Source organism: Anas platyrhynchos, chromosome 20 (assembly GCF_047663525.1).
Source record: "Anas platyrhynchos isolate ZD024472 breed Pekin duck chromosome 20, IASCAAS_PekinDuck_T2T, whole genome shotgun sequence".
Lineage (NCBI taxonomy): Eukaryota > Metazoa > Chordata > Aves > Anseriformes > Anatidae > Anas > Anas platyrhynchos.
In genome coordinates this window covers 1,275,992-1,296,508 of record NC_092606.1, presented here as the reverse complement: position 1 = coordinate 1,296,508, position 20,517 = coordinate 1,275,992, and the positions used below count along the sequence as shown (strand labels likewise).

The following is a 20,517-nucleotide window of genomic DNA, read 5'->3' as shown; positions in this document are numbered from 1 at the left end:
GATGAAAACAAAATGCTTTAGTGCTCGCAGGGGCTAAATATATGGAGTTCGAAAATGAAATACAACCTCCTTTCAAAGCCGCTGATAGGCAAAAACTATGTTCTTTAAAATAAAATGCTGGAGCAGGGGTGGGAGTCCTGCAGGACCAAAGGTTTCTTTTAAACTGACACAAACAGAACTGCCTATTTCTCATGTAAATTATTATTTTTTAAAATCATAATAACTACTGCAAGTCCAGCTACCCCTGTACATAAAACCCTTTCCACATACATATTTTCCTGGGGGAAAAAAGGCTTATCCCCACAAAGGAGTATGAAATAAATTGCTTTACTGAAGGTTAATAATATCCTGTCGCCGTGGTAAAAGACTCAATTACAAAACCTTCAGAAGAGCTCCCAAGGAACTCATCTGCCTGCAGTGACAGAGGCTTAAATAGCCAAAATACACAGAAAGGCTAAGCGCTTCCCAAAAGAGAGGAAAAGGGGAAAAAGATGGGGGGGGTTAAGTAAAAAACCTGGAAATTGGACACTCAAGGTTATAAAAAAAACAAAAAACTGCACACACACACACCGATGATTCCCCTCCGCACACACAATTCTCTATAATCTCAGCAAGAATTATGGCCTAGGGAGACCAGCACTAATTTTAGTATCAGATTTATTATGCAGCAGGGAGCAGAAATCAGTCAGGCCCGTCTCTCACTCCTAATGGGCAGAACTAGATCACGCTCCGGGAAGGCTCTGCTGAAGAATAGCTCGGGCCTGGTGAAAAACAAAGCCCCTGGGGCTCCCCGGAGCACAAACACACTGCGTTCTTAGAAGCCACAATAAAACATGATGATACTCCTCGTTTCTACAGCGCTGCCTGCCAGAGGATCCCAAAGCACATCAGTCAGAGCTTCCCGTGCCTCACGGCAGGGCGCAGCCTTCGGGGTGCTCGGGCTGGGGCCCAGGGGGGGCCTGCTGTGTTTTACCTCCCCGACAAGGGTGCTGTTCAGGCAAGTCCTCTGCGGGCAGGAGGACGGCTCTGCCCGGCCCTCAGGAGGCTTCCCGGGCAGCAGGGGCAGAGGGAGGCTTAGGGGCAGCTGAGGAAGGAGCTGAGCGCTGCCACCCGTGCTGATGCTGGGGGGGGGGATGTCCCCAGAGCACCCTCACACAACCCTCACCCTCACACTGCCGCATCAGCCCCCTGGCACACACGGAGCATCCCCCAGAAGTTCAGGGGACGGCAGCAGAGTGCCCTTCTCTGCTCAGCTCTTCCCCTCCCTGCCCCGGGCTGTTTGCAGAAGCCTCAGTGCTGCTCCGTCCACTCGCCTCCACGTTTTAAGCATTTTCCAGCCTAGTCCCTGCATCCGTCTGTCCCCCCTCAGACAGCAAACAGCACCAGCACCATTCTTCGGATGCTTTGAATGCCCGGTGTAACCAGGCCTACTTCGAACAACTGTTTCCAATAAGCCAGCACCAGCCCTTCGCAGAGGGCTGTCACGACTGGCTCACGCCTGCTCCCCAGCTCCCGAACAGCCCCGCGATGCAACACCAGGGCAGGCTTTGCACAAAGCTTTGTCCCCTGGTGGGAACTGAAGACATCACACCACCACTCACACTGCACTGGCCACAGCTCAGCCAGGACGATGCTGGCTTCTCGCGCCCTCATCTCCTCCTTTAACCAGCGCAGAGGCGGCACAGGCCCAGCCCCACGGGGCAGCACGCACCCGAGGCCAGTCAGCAGCAGCCCTCTTTGGAGGCACGGGTTATTTCCACCGGTTTGGACGTTGCAGGGCACGTGAGCAGCACTTCTGTTTTCCACATCCATAAAACAAGAGCGATGACAATCACTTAGCTCATCTCCATGTGATGAGAATCAGGGTCAGATTTGAGCTAGTTCCAGTCATTTCAGCACTTCAGTCTTTTACAAAAAGAAGATGCTGGCGTCTACAGAAACCTGTGTCCCACAGACTTTCATTTTCAATGAAATTTCTCCAAGAACCATTTTTTGTTGGCATCTCACTAAGATGAAGACCAGAAACTCTCAAAATATCACAACCTTATTTTGTTTTCAAATAGAAGCCAGGCAGGTACATGCCTCTAAAAACTGCATTACCTTACTTCTTTGTGTATCTAGGCACTTTGCTAGTAGTTTTCTAGTTGTGTTTTTGAAATGGCCATGAGTGTATCAAGCAATTTAGGAGCTTTGCTTTGACCTGCTCTAATGGAAGCTTACAGTTAACTCCTGCTAACCTCAATGACAGCAAAGACAACCAGCAATGAGTAATTTAGAAAAGTCCACAGGAAATGTACGTGGTCACTCATGGTTTTTACCTACAGTAAATAACAGATAATAGTAAATAATAGTGCTAATGAAAACAGATTTAGGAGTTGTGAATTCTCCTGCATGCTTTCCTCCATCAAAAGAGCTGCCTTTTTGCCTCCAAATTTTAGGGGAGAAAACAAGAAAAAAACATAGCAGTTTCTTGTCCAAAAAGTACCTCCGTTACCCAAAGATCGTCCACAGAACAGTTCACTTTAAGCCCAAACCTAGCCCTGAACTACTCATGTCCTGCTCATTAAGAAATCACGGAACTACTCCTGGCTCCTATCTCATTTCTTCCACTGACTTCCTCAGTAACCCCGAGCAGCTGACTTCGATGGAAGTTATGAGACTTAGAAATTAATTCAGGCATTTACACACCTGCCTGGAAAACAAAAAAAGCAGGAGAGCAAGGGACAGAAAAGACAGCAACCAGGCCCTAATAATCCTGGCCTCATCCAAGCAAACTTAAACCATCCATCCTGGTCTGCTAACCTCAGTGCAAGCCCCCAGAGCTCTGCACGTACTGCTGCTTCTACCACTCTGGCTGCCAGGCAGCAGAAAGTCTCTCACATTTCTTAGGGCAGTGAAGACCTAAGATCCTCCTTACAAAAACAGGGACCAGATTACCATTCAAGAATGCCACATCAGATTTATTCACTCAATTGTACTGGAAGTGCAAGCTCTCCTCCTACAGAACAGCCCCACGTCATGTGCACAGCACCCAGCGAGCTCACCAAAAACTACTTGCACGTTAACACTGCGCATTTCAGACCTGCCAAGCAGCAGGAAAATAATCTTGCACATAACCACCAAATTACCTCTTCCTCCCTCTGCCTCTTTACAGCCTAGAGCACATTTTTGCCCGCATAACCAGCACCAATAAGCAGGCCAAGCAATTCAGGACTTGCTCTCTGATCTCTGTTCCACCTCAAGAAGCGCTTGGCAGCATCCATTTGTCTGCCTTGATCCAACGATCTCCAGTTCTCGGCAAGACAAACAGGTGCTGTTGTCCTTCTCTCAGCTGGAGGAAATTCAGAACATTTCAAGGAAACAAAGGGATGCACCCTCTGCAGATGAAGGAATGCACCTGCCAAAGACCTCTAAGAATACTGAGAAACAGAAAATTCTCTTTTCATTTTGTCCATATAAGATACTTGCCCTGTCAACCACGTTCCTTCAGCTGCAAGCTGGATGAAATAAGGTTACGTTTTCTGCAAGGATACTTGTCCTCCCTCCCGTTTTTCTGTAGCCATCATTTTCAAATGAATTGACACTTTATTTTACTTTCCACATATTGCAAGAGATCAGGATTACGCAGCATCAGCTGAATAAAGTTCCACACACGCTCTCATCAGCTTGATGTGTTCAGATGACAGTGATGGGGACTATAAAAGCATGAAGACAGATAATCACTGCTTATGTCTGCAATTATAGTTTCAATAAAGTTTCTTCATGGCTCTTTAGCATTAAAGCCTTTGGACTGGTAACTAAATTGCTTTCATTTTTTCTATTTTATGTTTTACTTTCTCGACCCCCTAACACATACAAATAAATTGATTGAGAGAAAAAAGAAATGCCCCTACTAAAATATCCACTAAAGATACCTCAGAAACAGCAGCCCAGAAATCTGAACTGATTTCTAATAGCTACAACAAAATCAAAGCCACGCTCACAAAACTTTGGGGGAAATCTTAACTGTGGATGGCTTTCAGCTATCATTTTATTTGATCTGGAAGATATAGCATAGAAGATGTGACCAGATTAAAACAAATTTAAAAAAAAAAGTCACACGAGACAAGCCCAACTCCCTCTTCGTACATAAATTGCTGCGGACATCGCATGCATAACCCAACGCTTTGATCACAGTTCACGGTGATTCACCAGGATTAGGCTGATTTGGGGATTTAAAGCACACAGGCACCTGGCAGGAGACTCCCTCCAGCTCCCCTCCGCGCCACCCACCCGCGGGATGCAGGCTGACCAGGGCAGGGACCCCCAGGTGGGCAGGGGGGACAGGCACGTGCAGTTAAACACAGCCCATCTCTGGCAACGCGCCCCTTGGTGGGGACACATCGGGACACCCGATGGAGGAACCGCCACAGCCACCCCTCCAGGCACTGACAGGGAAGGACGAGGCTATGAGCAGCGGTCACGGTCCCGCTGCACAAAGGAGAACGCCAGGCTCCAGGAGCTGGGCCACGGGGGCGGAGGAGCGTCCGGCATGGCTGAGCGCCCAGCTCTGCGGGGAAGAGAGCAGCCAACGCTAGCTGGAGGCAGAGGGCCCCCAGGACACCTGCAGCTTCGCATGCTCGCTCCTCTCCTCTTGTTTCTGAGGGCACCAGGACCATCCACGCGGTGCCGTGCGTGTTCGAGCCCGCCGCCAGCCCCTGCCCTCACCTCCCGGAGCCGCCAGGCGAGCGCTGCGCCCCAGCCCCCATGGCAGCCCGCAGCGCCACGTGACAGCGCCGGCCCTAACTCGCACCACAAACCACCTCGCCCGCTGCGGCCTAGCGCCCTTATCTCGCTTCCCCCCTCCCCAAAGCCTCACCCCGCCGGCGCAGCTCGGAAACCCGAGCACGCAGCAGGAACCTCGGCGTTGGGCGGTTGCAACCTCCGCCGTGCCCCCACAGCACCGGGGCTCTCGAGTCAGGGCCTCCCTCACGAGTTCTCAATCAAAAGTCGTTAATAACAAAAAAACCTCAGTTTAATCCCTCAAACGAGTCACAAAGAGCTGGCAGCGCTCGATACTGCTTCGCTTCACGCACTTCCTTCCCAACGCCCAGGGCCGCCATCAGCACCTCTCCAGAGCAGAGCAGACCGTTTACCTCACAGCACCGAACCCGGGGCTCAGGAAACAGCTGCGTGTGCTGCCACGCTGAGATACTTCAGATAATCCCTTGTGCCATTTTCTCCTCTGGTCCTTGCTTCTTCAGGCTCAGTGGCAGCATCCCCAGCAGCATCAGGGCCTTGTTTTGTCTGGGATCCCACACGCTCCTCAGAGTCCCACCTCCGCCGACGCCAGGCTGTGCTGACCCCAATGCCCCTGGGACATGACCATCACGGCACAAAGAGCAGGTTTTCAGGGGGCTTTATCACCGAGTACAGTTTGAACAGGGTGGAGACCAAACTTCAGGTGTGTGCATATTCAGCAGGCCACCCAGCCAGGGCCAGAGTTATCGAGATGACCTACAGCACTGACTGGGGAGGAAGGTGAGCTATCTAGTACAAATATATCAATCATAAGAAAACGAGCAAACTGAAACAAAAACACAAGGGAGCCTCAGCCACCAGACCGACACCCCTCCCTGCAGCTGGCTCAGGGCTTGTGTGGGACTCACGTGAGGTCTCCCAGGAGATTCAGGATGCTGCAGAGAGCAGACGCACAGCGTTTAATGCCACAGCAGCCCTGCACCAAAAGGTGGGGTGCTAGCCCCGATTCCTCAGCAAATTCCTGCGATATTTCACATCTCTACATCAACTTCAGCTTTCTTTTCCATGTCTTCTGTTCCCTCCTACACTCCACTAAGCACAGTGTTGCTTTAAACTTTGCGGGTCTGCCAAATACAATGCCAGAAGTAGGCAGATTTCACCAGCAAACGAGCATCTTCTATAACCCTCTGCAACATTTTGCAAACCTTTGGCAGACACAGGATAAACACCGTGTACACATCAAGCTCGATGTGCAGCTCAGACTCCGAGCAGACAACAGCACCTGTGCATCTCTGAACATAAATGATTGATAACAGGGCCAAATGGAAAACTACACGTTTCCTGCTTTCAGTGAGTGCTGCAGAAAAAACACCAGCAAGGTCCCTGCAGCAGCACCTTTCTCCAGCAGTGCACCCAACAGAAAACCAGCCCTAAGGGTTTGCTATTGACAAGCTTTTGCCACAATCCACACCTCCAACTCGAGAGATACCTCTCAGTCCAGTTGGACTTACAGATGCTTGGGACAAACACTCCGCTCTTTGCCAACTCCTTACACACCCCATCTACTCACCCTTCAGGAGGATTCCTGTACATTTACACTGCATTTCTAACAAAAACCTCTATTGACTCTCTACCTAGTAGGTTCTCTATTTCTGCCAGCATTCAAGGAGCAGGAACTCTTGCTGGCACTTCACAGTCCTTATTTTAAACAAATCAAATCTTCAAAACACTTTTTCTCCCTATGCTCCTCACCTTCCCGTTCATGCAAAACTGACCCACAAAACAGCATAAAGATGAGCTCAGAATCAGGAATACTAAAACACAAAGGGAAACAGCACGGGACAGGTTTGGGGGGACGAGTATTTCATATCCTCCAGGCAATACCAGCATTCCCAATGAGCTGGGCTAAGCCACAAGGGCTGGAATTGCTCCAGGGCTTTGCCCAAGTTCCCAGCCAAGGGACGAAGCACAGCGGCCCTGCTCTGGCTGCATCTCACAGTTATAAGGCCCACACAGAAGAAAATAAAACCAACAGGACTTAACAACTTCAAACCTTGGGAACTACTTAATTCACTAGATATTAGTTTCTTTCCCCCACCCCACCGTTTTCCCTCCCACCTGCCAGGCCACCTCATTACTGTCACTCTACATCAGCTCTTGCTACAGTAGTTTTCTTGGACCTTTGCCCCTTTAGTCAGCTTGAAACCTCTTCCCTATTGTACATCAGAGTCAATGGGAAATTAATGCAAGTCCTTGCTGGGGGGAGGGAAGGGCAGAGGGAATGGCGCTTTCTGCTGCTGTCGATATTACTTTCCCCTCACCCTTCTTGCCACGTACACTTCACCAACATATTAAGAAGCCCTGTTTGCATTTAACTGTTCTTGCTGAAGTCTCTGGAACTATTCCTCACGTGTAATGGTTCAAAAGCATTAGCAGGGTAGGGTCTTTTCTTCTAATCTAAAGCCCCAAGTACAATCTTAATACATAAATTAAGCCTACTTGATCACAACAATACATAGAGCAACAATACATACAGCTGCAGACGTCCCAGCACGAGGAACGACTGAGCAAGGGCAAAGCACTTCCTAACATTCTTAACATTTTCTCCGCACTCAAAAAATAAAGGAAATATTTTCACCAGGAGAGCAGAAGAACGTCAAAGTTTAGAAGTAACTTATTAATACAGCACGCTGATCCCTCTACAGGGCTTCACATTAACTTGAAAGTTACTCAGCAAACCACAATTTCTACAGCAATATCATCTTAGAAACCTAAGCCACGTTGAACACTACTCACATAGTTTACAGAATTATTCCAGTGACTAAGGCAAACAGAATGTGTGATTGCAGGACTAGAGACTAAATTAAGCTTAGACGATTTTTTTAAAAAAGTCAGATACTACAGAGACCCAGCCTCATGCTTGCAATTACTTTTTTTTGGCAACAGCAGGTTAGTACTTTCTTGTGAGAGAGACCCTCTGGTGGAAGAGGAAAAACAAGAGCGAGGAAACTGGCCATCTCTGAAAGAAGTGATGGAACTGACCATATACGAAGTACTGTCAAACACACAAAGTAATCTTTTAATCTTTTTCTGCTACAGGCTCCTCAGTTCAACAAAGCATTTAATAACGTGCTTTTAGCCCATCCTGATTCAGCAAAGCACTTACCCACATGCTTATGCCAACTTAAGTATATGCTTAAGTGCTTTTGCACAATAGGGACAGAGAAGATTCCGGCCCTGCAGATGAACCAGTTTCTGAAAGAAGCCCTTTTTTCCCTGTAACATGACTGGCTCTATCTACAGCTTCCCTTCCCTTTAGAGCATGACCCAAAACGTGTTTGAAGCAAACATTAAAACACAATTGAAAAGTCAAATAACTATTAGGAACAGCAAAGACATCCTCGTGTGACTTAACAAAATCGAAGAGCTGTTCTTTTTCCTTCCCAACACAGCATATACCTTGATCTGCAAACGTCACTTTACCCCGATTCACTTGCTCTCCTCTGAAAATAAGTTACAAGTTCCCCTAATGCTTTGGATTTCACAACGTTTATGAGACTATCACCAGAGTCAACAGGCTAAAAAAAGAATCCATTAGCATTAACTGGGCTGTCACTGGCAGTGACAAATAAATGAATTTGATGGTTTTAGATCAGTCATTAGTAGACCTACCCCCGGGCTGATAAAGGCTCAGCACTTTGCAGACGAGATGTACTCAATCTGGAAGCAGAGAGGAGTGTACAAGGGTGTTAGCATGCTGCTCTTCTTCCATCTCCCTATCCTCCCTTATTTCGGACCCTTTCCTGGCATATCCAAGCACCCAGGCCTTAGTGCAGAAAAGTTACAGCTAGATGCCATTAAAAAAAAAATCTAATAATAAAGAAAAACAACTGGAATGGTGAAACACATTAAAATAAAAAAGTTAAGCAACGTTCAATTTTAATTTTTAAGTCAGCAGTAAGTTAAAATTAAAAATACACTAGACACAGCTTTTGTGTTTTTGTAACACAAAAGACGTCCTTAGGCCATGATAATAGAAAGCCATATTTTACACAAGAACAGGACAGTCTCTGGGGATTAAGGACAACGTGAGCATCTACCTGAGTGTTTAGGGAGAAGAAATAAATGTTTACATCTCCAAAAATAACAAAGTGATGAAAATCCAACTCAGCTCTTGCCTCTGACAAAACTCTCTGCACTCACAGAATGCCTTGCACAGCCACTTCTTCTTCTGGCTGCCAGCATGAAAGAACAGCGATCATGTTCTGCCTCACACAGATCACAGAGAGCAAGAAGCTGAGCCCAAGAATAATGGGTTTTAAAACCCTGATCCTCTACTACCTGAGAAGATCAGCCAAGACTCAGACTCATCAATTTTTTCATTTCAGCACCTGATGCCAGAGGCGAGTTTTAAGAGCCGCTTACGCTGAACAAGGCATCTGCATCAGGGCAGGTTGAAGATACCACGCACTGGCCATCAGCTGCAAAAAGAAGTCCCTCATACCGCTCAGCAAAGGCTTCATACTCTGTATGCAGCAGGTAAAGAGTAATATTAAGGTACACGTATATGCCCAATGCCAAGAGTAGTAAATACGACCTCTCTTATTCTATCCAGACCTGTAAATGCAAGGGAATAAAATAATAATAATAGAATTAATAGCAAAAAAGGTCTGACCGAGCTGCTCTTGAGCCTGGTAGGAAAGGAAGGGTGGCAGGAAAGGAAGAATCCCAAGCTCTGCCGGTGTGTTCAGGCTGCATTCTTTTGAAAAGGACTTCAAAGTCTACCCTATACTTAAAGCAAGAAGGGAAGTACTGGGACTAACCCGGAGGAGTTTAGAGGAAGAAGCAGGGGAGGAAACAACAGAACTCTTGATTTCCAAGGTCCATCATTTGCTTTGGAATAAAATCTCTCCGCTACTCTGACTCATGCTTATCAAGCAGCCAAGGGATGCAAACACCCCACCTACAGTTAACTTAATTGGAATCAGACATCTAAATCCCCTGTTTCGCTTTAAAAAAAAAATAAAAAAAAATCCCAGGTTAGCCCGGGTGTTATTCCAAAAGGGCATGCCCTCCATTTGCTGCTCTGGAACAGCCAGCTTCACGTGGGTTTAACCGGAGCAACTCCAATGAAAGGAGAGTTGTTGATGCTCTGTTTTTTCGCCCAAAGAGGAGGAACAGATGTGCACGACTGCACCTCTTGCAATCCATGGGCCCGGCCAGACAGGAAACCAGCTAGGCCACAGACAAGGTACGCACAGCTTGCCGATACACTGGCTGACGTGAGCACAGCGATGCCAGAACCAGTTATGGGTCCTGTGCTGTCCTCTGTCAGGATGACACACACCTAACAGAAACACCGGTACGCAGCGTCACCATTCGACTACCAGGCTAAGTGTGTGTCTCACCACATAAAGCCCTTTTGCTGCTTTGTGCTGGACAGTCCCCAGAATACCGCACCCAACCAAGGCAGATTAGATCCCAAATTACCACACGCAGCCCTGACAAGAATGAGCTCTACTCCTGGTGGTCAGCAGACACCGAGCCCACGGCACAGCGCTGCAGGAGCCCCCTTTCTCTTTGTAAAAAACACTCTCCAAGGAAGGGGGAGGTGGCGCAGGGGCTGGAAATTGCTCCCATTTGAGAACATCTAGTGAACGTGCTAAATTTGCTAGGGCTTTTCCAACCTAACACAGCAGGTAAAGTCGGAGCTGACAGGCTGCGTATATCACAAGTCAAGTGACAGTAGTCTTTGGTATTCAAAAAAAGGGCACTAAACTACTTCCTTCCCCTGCCCACCCCCGTCACAGCTGCTTTTTAAGGATTTTTATGTCAGCAGAGTTACAAACAATCAACTGTTAGAGAGCTCATTCCAGCATTTGGAAGCAGGACAGATTGTTATCAAGGAACAGCAGCCTCCAGAACATGGATGTGTATTCTTTTCATCTCGCTGATAGCCATGGACTGGAACCTCAAGGAGTCAAACCCCTACAGCACATTTCCAAAAACAATGGCTTCAAGTCATCCTGGACTTCACAAGGAGAGAAGGATTACACATCACTGCGTAATCCACTGGAGGCAATCACTGAGGATTTTCTGCAAGGGTCATTCTCAGAAAACCAGGGAAGAATGCTCCGCTGTTACAGCCTGCCACTTCTCGCTCAGTAACCAATTTGCATCACCAGAGAGGTGTCAAATCACGAAGATGCAGTTAAAAAAAGCCCAAAAGAAAGCGTTTTACTGGGACACGGTCTGAAAGAGGAGGCCCAGCCAATTAAAATCAATCCGAAGGGGGGAAGGAACGGACACAAATCATTGTGCACACACAGAAAAGCCAGCGTGACCCCGCAGCCCACAGCGAGGCGTGATCTGGCAAGGGGGCGCGTGTGGCCCCAGAACCCGCGGCTGGCCAGAGCTGAGCAGCCCGGGCAGGTTGGGAGGGCTCCCGGAGGGAGGAAGGCCCCGGTGGAAGGAAGGAGCTGCCGGCAGCCCCACGAGCGAGCACGGCCTTCCTGCAGCCCAGCCTCCTCCTCCTCTCCTCCTCCCCAGCCCCGTACCCATCACCGAGACCACCAGAGAGCCGAGCCCTTTGCGTTTGGCTACACGCGCCCGGGAGGACGGTCTGTGGGGGAAAATGGAAAAAATAAAAAGCCTTCCCTCGAACCTAGAGAAAGACAGAGACGTTTCATTAAATGCCATTAATCTCCACAGACCCAAGCATTAGCTAGTTAATTAGACTAAAGCACGGTCGCATTTTAACGCTGAGCACTCACTGTTCAACTGGGATAAATGAACAACTGAAGTCCAAAACCTTAATTCAGTATCTAATTAAAAAACAGAAAACAAAAAAAATCCAGATTATAAAATACAGTCCAGAATAATGTATCACAAATGATGTAAAATCTGTTCTTCACTGCACACGATTTTCTCCAGTTTCGTGATAAAGCCCCTTCAAAGTCTTTTGTCCCTCCTCCCCCACACACACCCGGTGGAAATCCCAGCACCTTAGAAGGGACAAGTCCATAAAAAGCAGCCACAGACAGCGCTGACCTCTCTCCAGACAGAGCAGTTCCTGCTAAGAGCATCGTACATTCCAGAACTGACCCCACACATTTTTCACCAAAAGCAAAAAACTACCAAGAAAAGTTACTTGAGGAAAACCAAAATCCCTTTTGTAAAAACTTCCTGTTAAACAATGCAAAAATCAGGTCAATTTAACACACTTATATGCACTGCATAAGACATGCCCTTTTTCTGGTGTTTATTTATTTATCTATTTACTGTTTTAGAAGAAATCACAAAGGACAGTTTAACAGCTCTGTTGCAACTATTATTAACTTTTACAAATAGCGCTATAGAAACAGATACCTGGTAGATGAAAACAATTTATAAAGTAAATAAGCCTTTAAAAGTATTGGGCGGGGGGAAAGGAACAGCAACCACAGTGCAAGATCACCCTCATGCAAGATAATCATCTTGAATCGTGAAACCTTACAAATTTTTAAAGTTTCCCGAATTTTATCTGCAAGACATCATTAATTCAACAACATAATCCAGAAGCCACAAACCCTACGAACTATAAACTCTGCTGAGCATGGAAGCAAGCCAGGCAACTCATTATTCACTAATTAGTTATTAGATATGTCCAATGAAGAAAAGAACCCCTAAATACTTGACTATATTAGTTTGGTTTAAAATTCTGCAAGTAGGCTGTTAGCTTTTGTTGTTGTTGTTGTTTGCTTTTATTCTAAAGAAATCACTAGCACCTCTCCTTCCATATGCCTAAGGTTCATAAATTATACATTGTTTTTTCCAGACGCACGCTTTGCACGATATATAATGTTATAGTTCCACACACTATTGAACTGCTTGCTTTCATAAAAGCTATATACACTAAAATTGTTAGATTAAATTTGCTCAGGTAATCTCATGCCACAAGCTTTCAACTGTTCTTCCGTATTATAAACGTGCCTCTACAACTTTGCAGGCGTCTTCCCACTTTTTAAACAGGATACGAAAGCAACTCAAGGTGATTACAGTGTGTGCACGTGGCATACACCAGATAAATTCAATTCTTCCTATAGATTCTCAGAAACAAATCATAACAGTAAGTTGATTACAAAAGTTTTCTTTTGGTCTCTGACTTTCAGAATTCAAATGCAACTGCCCACACATTTGGATCTGAAACTGTTGCTTTCATTAGCCACAGCCTAAAGAGCAACAACCACTCCTATTCCATAAGCAGGTCCTCCGGAGGAAAAGGCACCTGGCGATGCTTCAGAGCAAGCATGCAGACAGAAGCATCGCTGCACACAGCTACAGCATCTTTGTCCCTGCGCGGAAACCGGCCGCACTCCAGCAGGAGTGCCCTGCAAGAAGGTCACTCCTCCAGCCAGCGGTAAGGGACTTACAGCTCATTGTGTCGCTGCTCTTGCAAAAGAACACCCTGTGGCCTGAAGAGTTCAGAGCTTCATCAGAAACTTGCTATCCAACACTTATTAAGTCTGCAAACACATCTCTGAAGTTATACAAAAGAAAACTTGCAAACAATGAAGGCAGAGATATATTCCCCTCCATCACAACCACAGAACTGAAAGCTCAGCTCAAAACCAGCCCGAAGTCTGCTCTTAATCCTAACGCTCTTCATAAACACCATGCAAAACACATTGCGTAAAATAGCAAAACAAACGCGAGTAATGCAGCAACGATCTCCCACCACAACGAGAAGCCTCTGGTTTTCAGCCAGCGGCAGCTGAGCGGCACTCTGCAAGGAGACGGTTAAACTGGAGACACGTAATATCGCACAAAGCAGCTCTCCTGTAGTTTCACAGCCATACGCTGATACCCTTAAGACGCCATGCACTCCGGCTTTAAAAGCTTTCATTGCCAATTCCCTGTTTGAAACCTGAACTGCCTGGCAACAATGATTCTCTGTGTGCCTAAAATCCTATTATCGATCCTCCTACTTACCTTAGGCTGTGCTCGTCGGGGAAATGCAACTTTGGGGTCAATCTGAGGAAAAAGAAAGGGGAAATCAACAAGATAGCTTTTGTTGTCGGGGTTTGTTTTTTGTTTTTTATTTTATTTTATTTTTAAATCACTGAATTATTAATCCCTCATTTCTCAGGCTTATAATTCAGCACACTGGGTCATCTAGAACTACTTTGGAAGTGACAGATCACAGTCTAGGTTTGTCAGGTAGTTTTTTTGGCAAGGGGAGGGAGATAGGTAAGAGAGGAAGAAAACATCTCTTCCGTACATCCCCTGCATCAACTTCGGGGCTATGATCTCTGCTCACACCCAGGGAGCTCTGTGTAGCCTCTGGGTGCTACCTGTACAACAAAACTGCACGCTAAACCATATCTGCATGCTCTGGAGGTTGCACAGAAAAATCCACACCCCTGATCAAGATCTTAACCTGTTGGTTTTGACACCTGCACCTTCCTTCAGTTGGGCTTTGGGTTACTTCGTTTTTTGGTTTTCTGTTTTGTCAACTGACTAGCAACACCACACAAAAAAAGAAATGCAGAACTCAGAAGTCAGATTACCTCGATTAATTATTAGAACTAAATCGTTAGAAGGAATGCAAGATTATCCTTCATAACAACATCACTAATTGACCTGGTATACAGCTTCCCTTAAAAAATATGGGTGAGAAATGAAAGACTATGGGGTGGAAAAAGAAGAGAGCAAGACAAAACATGCAGGCACTTTAAACCGTGAGGGACCAACTTCTTAAAGATTTTCCATGAAGGAATTACCTAAAGCATTCTTGAATGAAGCATGCTACCACAGAGACAAAAAGGAACAACAACAACAAAAAAATCTGTTTCACCCCACAGTCCCTTGTTTTAAGGTACAGCATTGACTCCCATCAGGCTGCCTAAATGAGAAACCCTGTCCACTTCGCAATTCCAAAATGCTACTTCTGCAACTGACAAAAAAAAATTCCACATGGGTCACCTTTAAAAATTAAAAGTTCTCTACCTGTCAAAAATCACTTAAAAATAAAAAGCATCATAAATGAATGGCTGAATGTGAATTAAAAAAATCCCACCTTCTGAACAGAAGTCCATCTAAAATTGTCATCTTTAAAAATGACTGTAATAAAATGTCTACGTGCTCCTGATTGCACCTGTATTTATTTATTTTTTTTTTAGCAGCATCTGCACACAGACACGTTCTAAATAAAGAGACTGGAAAAGGATGTTTTAAAGGACTAAATCCTACCTTAACTGTGTAACTTGCAACTGCTTTCAGTGTCATTTCTGACTGCATAACAAACTTTAATCCTGATCTTCCTAAGGTATACGTAAAGAAGTAGAGGCTATGAGAGTTTGGGTTTGTTTTTTGTTATATTCCCACTCCCCCCTCACCCCACGCCCCCAGCTAACCCTGAACAAGGAGATATTTCAATTTGGTATTGTCATTCCTGTGGTGAATTGACTCATAAATAACCACGGGCCTCTCCTAAAAAGCAGTTTTACTCAATTAATATGTCAAAATTGCAAATATCACAAACATTTGATGTGCAACTGATAAACTAATTTGTCTGCATCGGATACAAATAGAGTATCTTTCCTTTTTTTAAAACATACCTGAGAAATGAGCGATTACATGCCACTTAATTGTTCAAAAAGCATAAAAAGTAGAATTCTTTATCTAGAAAGCTAACCTTTTCATAGAGATTAACATTATCTACAAATATATTCAGCACTGACTAGGCATTTGTCTACTGGGGAAATACAACAGGTATGGATTTTCCACAGAGATACCTAAAGGTAGAGGCAAATATGCACGTTTCTATGTTTGCTTCTCAAGTCAAAGATTTCTCAACAAAGGAGAACGCCAGTCCCACCAGAACGACATTGCTGCAGAGTCCCACTGGCAAAAAAAAAGTTGGGATAGCCATTAAATTCTGAGGCAAAACAGTCACTTCTGAAGGTCAGTTCAAAGAGCATGGAGTTCTTTGCACCACAGCAACAGCACTTGTTTCTTCAATCGGTGATTTTCCTTCACGAGAACTTTTGGATGCACACCTTCAGCATTTTCAGATGAACACTACCGACAAACATGTCAAATCCATACCTTTTGCATAACCCTGTCAACTATTTAAACAACAACCAAAAAAAAAAGTTCTACCAAAAAAAAATTAGTTAGTTAGGTACAATTCTACTTACTGTATCTACAAGTCCTCTAGGAAATGACTATAATACTATTTCTGATATGAATGGCCATTACCTAAACAAAGCTTTTAACGTAACTGTAAACAAGAGCGACGTTTCCATGCCAATACCCAACCGATCTGCCTCCTGTGCTGAACGTTGAAACAGAGTCAAATGCTATGTTATACTAAAGAACAGTTACTACAATACGTTTACAGATAAATGGCTGAAAGGGAGCCTGGCTAGCTCTGTGCATTACTTTTAGGTTGCATTCTGACTGTAAGGCTGATTTGTTTTTCAAATTGATTCAGTCATTATCACACAATCAAAATCGAGGCAAATTTGTCCTGGTCAAGCTTTTCACCCCTTCCCCAAGGAAAAGAAAATTAATATATTGCAGAGACTAAATGGTGATAAAGGAAAAAAGCTGGGGGAGGACCTAATTATAGGCAGAAATGAGACAAGGTGTCCTCCCATGATTTTTTTTTTAAACTCTCGTTCAAGATACTGTTTGTCTTTGTTCTTCTTATCTAAATTTATCTTTAAAACACATAGAGAATACAGCTGTACACCGAAAGTCTGGTGACTTTAATCTCTGAAGCACAGTAGAATCAGTTATCATACCATATCTGATTAAACCTAAAATCAAATTATTAAGGCATGTGAAAGCATGGGCTACGTGTTCAGACAAGCCCAACAGAATTTGTAGGTCAAACTGAAACACTAAATTCCACCTGCTTCTACAAGGGCTTTGGGTTTTTTGTTTTCACAGAAATCACATTAAAAATCACACACTCGTGTTTGCTCCCTGCTCGTTCTATTCCTCCGTTAACTGCATCTCCTCCGCCCAGGTACACGCAGGATGTTCCAGCCCTCAGACAGGATTCTCCCTACCACCACGCTCGCGTTAAAACATTTCAGCTCCAGAATGCACGCTATAAAGGACGGTTACAGCAACGCACACATTTGATACGTTCAGCAGAAGCTCTCTGCCAGACAGTTGAACCAATACGATCCTTCCCTTCCCAAAACACGACCCTCCTCAGACCGATCGGTACCAGAGCAAAAATGACCTCTACCGGCGTCCTTTCCCCCACCCTCCAGGTTTGCTGAGGCTGAGCACTGAAACAAAGTAAGGCACACGCAAACTTCATCATCCTTCTGCGTGGCCTCGATTGCAGGGAGGAAAGCAGGGCCCAGCGCTGCACACACACCGGGCACCTATTGTTTGACCCAACGCTGAGCGTGCACCGTCAGGTCAAGGGGTGAACTTCATGTTTAAAAATAAACAACAACAAAAAAAACACATGCGAATGTAACGTTCACTAAAAAATAGATCAAGTGAATAATCTCGTAGCAGTCTCCTTATGTTACCCACTGGAGGCTGAGGGTAGCAAAAAGCTTTGCAGAAAGGACAACAAATCAGGACTTGGGCTGCTCTGCCACCGCCAACCTGGAGCTCTCGCACAGCTCCCCAAAATTACCGGGCAGGGGAAAACCTCGCCAAAAAAAAGGCTTCAGGAGTGACACCAGAGGCAGCTTTGGCGATCTGATGGTCAGTCAGCCCTGCCCTGAGACACACGCACCGCTAAGGAAATAAATAATCGATCGCAGCAAATAAAAAGTTCCCTGCGGAAAGCCTGCTGCAGCGGAACACCAAAAAAGTTAGATTTCCCCCTACAATTCCTCTCAATGTCACCGCTCGATAAAATACAAGGCTGGGGGGAGGAGCCAGCGGCTGCTATGGGAAGATTCGGATTGAGAAAAAAAAAAAAAAAAAGAAAAAAGGAAAAAAGAAAAGTTAACAGAGGAAACGCTGTAAAAGTGAACTCCGGGAGGGGGCTAATAAATAAAAAAAAAAAAAAAAAAAAAAAAAAAAAAAGAAAGGGACGGCGGAGGCCGGCGCTGCCCGGCTCAATGACAGCACGGCGCTGCCCCCCCACCCCCCCCCCCAGCACCTACCGTCTTGGAGTCCAGCTCGTGGTGGGGCTGGGCCAGCACTTTGTCCACGCTCGCCGGGTCCGCGAACGTAACGAACCCGAAGCCTCTGCGAGAGACAAAGAACAGGGAGCGGGGGGCGGGGGGCGCTCAGCACCGGAGGAGCGGCGGCACGGAGGCAACGCCGCCCCCGCCCCGAGCCCCCCCCCCACAACCCCAACCCCGAGCCCCGCTCCCGGCCCCGTCCCCTCCCCGCTGCCGCCCGGTGCCGGCCGGGCCCCGGGGGGGGGGGTCCCCGCTCCCCGCTCCCCGCGGGCGAAGTTGTGCGTGCATGAGGGGGTGTGGGGGGGGTTTACCTGGAGCGCTTGGTGGTGGGGTCCCGCATGACCATACACTCTCTGATCTCCCCGAATTTGCTAAAATAGTCTCTAAGGCTGTCTGCGGAGAGAAGAGCACAGAGGCAGCGCGGGGCGGGAGGGGGGGGACCGGGAAATGAGGGGGGGGGGCGTGAGGAAGGGGAGGGGGGGGCGGTGTTTTTTGGGGACGGGGGGGTCCCGGCGCCTACCTGGTGAGGTCTGCCAGCTGAGGCCGCCGATGAACATCTTGCTGGGGGGGCAGAGCAGAGCGGGGTTGAGCGCCGGGGCGGGATCGGCCATTTTGACGGGGCACCGCACGGCGGCGCGGAGCGGAGCGGGGCTGGGGGCGGGAGGGGACGGGAGGGGAGGAGGAGGAGGGGAGCAAGGGGAGGAGGAGGAGGGGGGGGGGGGGGCCCGGCCCGTGCCCGTGCCCCCGCCCCCCCCCCCTCTCCCCGCTCCCCGCTCCCCGTTCCCCGCTCCCCAGCCCCGCCGCCGCCTCCCCGCCGACTTACCCGGGGTCGTGCTGCGCCTCGCCGGGGCTGCCCGAGGTCGCCTGGCTCCCGTCCGCCTCCATGGCCGCAGCGAGCCGCGCCGAGCCACAGAGAGCCCCCACAGCCCCCCCACCCCCCGCCCGCCCCCCGCCCGGCCCGGCCCGGCTCCGCTCCGCTCCGCTCCCCTTCCCTTCCCCCCTCCTCCTCCTCCTCCTCCTCCTCCTCCCTCCGCTACCGGAGGCTCTCGCCGGAGCGGCGCTGGGGCAGCGGCCAGAGCCGTCACACGTGGGCTCGGCTCGGCTCAGCGCCGTCCCTCGCTCCCTCCCCCCGCCACCATCCTCCTCCTCCTCCTCCTCCCCCCCCCCCTCCCTCCATCCCGCGCGCCACGGGGCGGGGCCGCCGCCGTCGCGTGGCCCGGCCGCGACGTCACCGGCGCGCGCGCGCGCCCGCCGCGGCCCCGAGCCGCCCATCGGGAGCGAGCGCCGGGAACGCGCGGCCCCCGCCGGGCACGGGAGGGGACGGGGAGGGTGTTAGGGGAGGGGGGGCAGGGGGAGCAGTGGTGCCGTGCTCGGGGGGCGGGAGGGGACGGCAGGGAGCCGGGCGGAGCGGCCCCGTGGCACGGTGGCACCCGCACGGTGTCCCGGTGGCCCCCACAGCCCAGCATCGCGGTGTCCGGGTCACGGTGTGCCCATCTCCGTGTCATCCTGGTGTCCCAGTGTCCCCACATCGCAGCATCCCAGTGTCCCCATCCCCGTGTCCCCACTCCAGTGTCCCCACCCCAGTGTCCCCATCCCAGTGTCCCGGTATCCCCATCCCAGTGTCCCGGTGTCCCCACATCACAGCATCCCAGTGTCCTCATCCCCGTGTCCCCATTCCAGTGTTCCCATCCCAGTGTCCTCACCCCAGTATCCCGGTGTCCCCACCCCAGTGTCCCGGTGTTCCCACATCGCAGCATCCCAGTGTCCCCATCCCAGTGTCCCCACCCCCGTGTCCCAGTGTCCCCACATCCCAGCACTCCACACCCCGCTGTCCCCAGTGCCAGCCTCAGCTTTGCTCCCGCTCGGTGCCCAGCAGCGCTGCAGCAGGAGGTGGGAGCAGTGCGGGGCCGCCAGCTGCTGGCACGGCTCCATGAGGTGCCTGCGCTCAGTTTCCCCCCAAGAAGCCCCCATCAGGGGTGCAGGCCACCCGCCCAGCAGGACCAAGCCGCAGTGCCCCACATCTCCAGGGGTGTCCGTCAAATTCCAGCAGCTGCACCAGCACCAACCCAAGCCCCGACCACGGCCCCGGGGCTGCTTCAGCCGTCAGGGGAGCGAGGCCTGGGTTAGGGCACCCCACAACCTCCCTGACCCCGCTGCCAAATTGCTGTTATCCCCTGCTTCAGGGAAAAGCACGGCCCGGTGGCTTTGGGCAGGCTGTGTTGGTGCCGCCTCGTCTGCCTCTCCCAGCGCTGTGGCCGGGTTCAGGCAGGTGCCCGTGTTCAATCTATTCAGTCATTTTTGCTATTTCTCTTGCACGCACCGTGTAGATTTACAAATTCAGCTTATTTTCAGGCAGCCTCCCATTACCCCGTTGTGGTTTTGCCCTTGGTGAGGTTTACAAACCCCGTTGTGGTTCACGTATACATGTCAGGCTGGATGCCGCTTTTGGGGCAGAAACCCCTGCGTCCTTGCCCCTGGCACCCTGGCAGCAGCAATCCGATGGGGAGTGCTGGAGGAAGAGCCCATTAGTGCCCCATCTGCAGAAACAGTTCACAACTCCCACCCTATTTTTTTTTATCATGAGCATGATCAACCCCTGCAACAAACCCTTGAGGAAGAGGTGGCCTTT

General features: G+C 48.8%; 1 protein-coding gene across 24 annotated transcripts in view; it reads right to left on the bottom strand.

The window, feature by feature from the left end:
• The window catches only part of MSI2 (musashi RNA binding protein 2), a 227,496-nt gene extending 208,489 nt beyond the window's left edge, over window positions 1-19,007 (bottom strand). For 4 of the 24 annotated variants that reach the window (XM_027472206.3, XM_038165791.2, XM_038165795.2 and 1 more), the window contains exons 1-5: window positions 18,712-18,993; window positions 18,409-18,449; window positions 18,200-18,281; window positions 17,868-17,952; window positions 13,711-13,752 (exon numbers count right to left, since the gene is read on the bottom strand). In XM_027472206.3, the coding sequence (XP_027328007.1) occupies window positions 13,711-13,752; window positions 17,868-17,952; window positions 18,200-18,281; window positions 18,409-18,449; window positions 18,712-18,773 (312 nt within the window). In that variant the 5' untranslated portion in view covers window positions 18,774-18,993. Of the gene's footprint in view, window positions 1-13,710; window positions 13,753-17,867; window positions 17,953-18,199; window positions 18,282-18,408; window positions 18,450-18,711 lie in introns of all 24 variants that reach the window. The other 20 variants (XM_072026213.1, XM_072026218.1, XM_072026223.1 and 17 more) reach the window with 14 other exon arrangements.
• Between the last annotated feature and the right edge of the window lie 1,510 nt (window positions 19,008-20,517).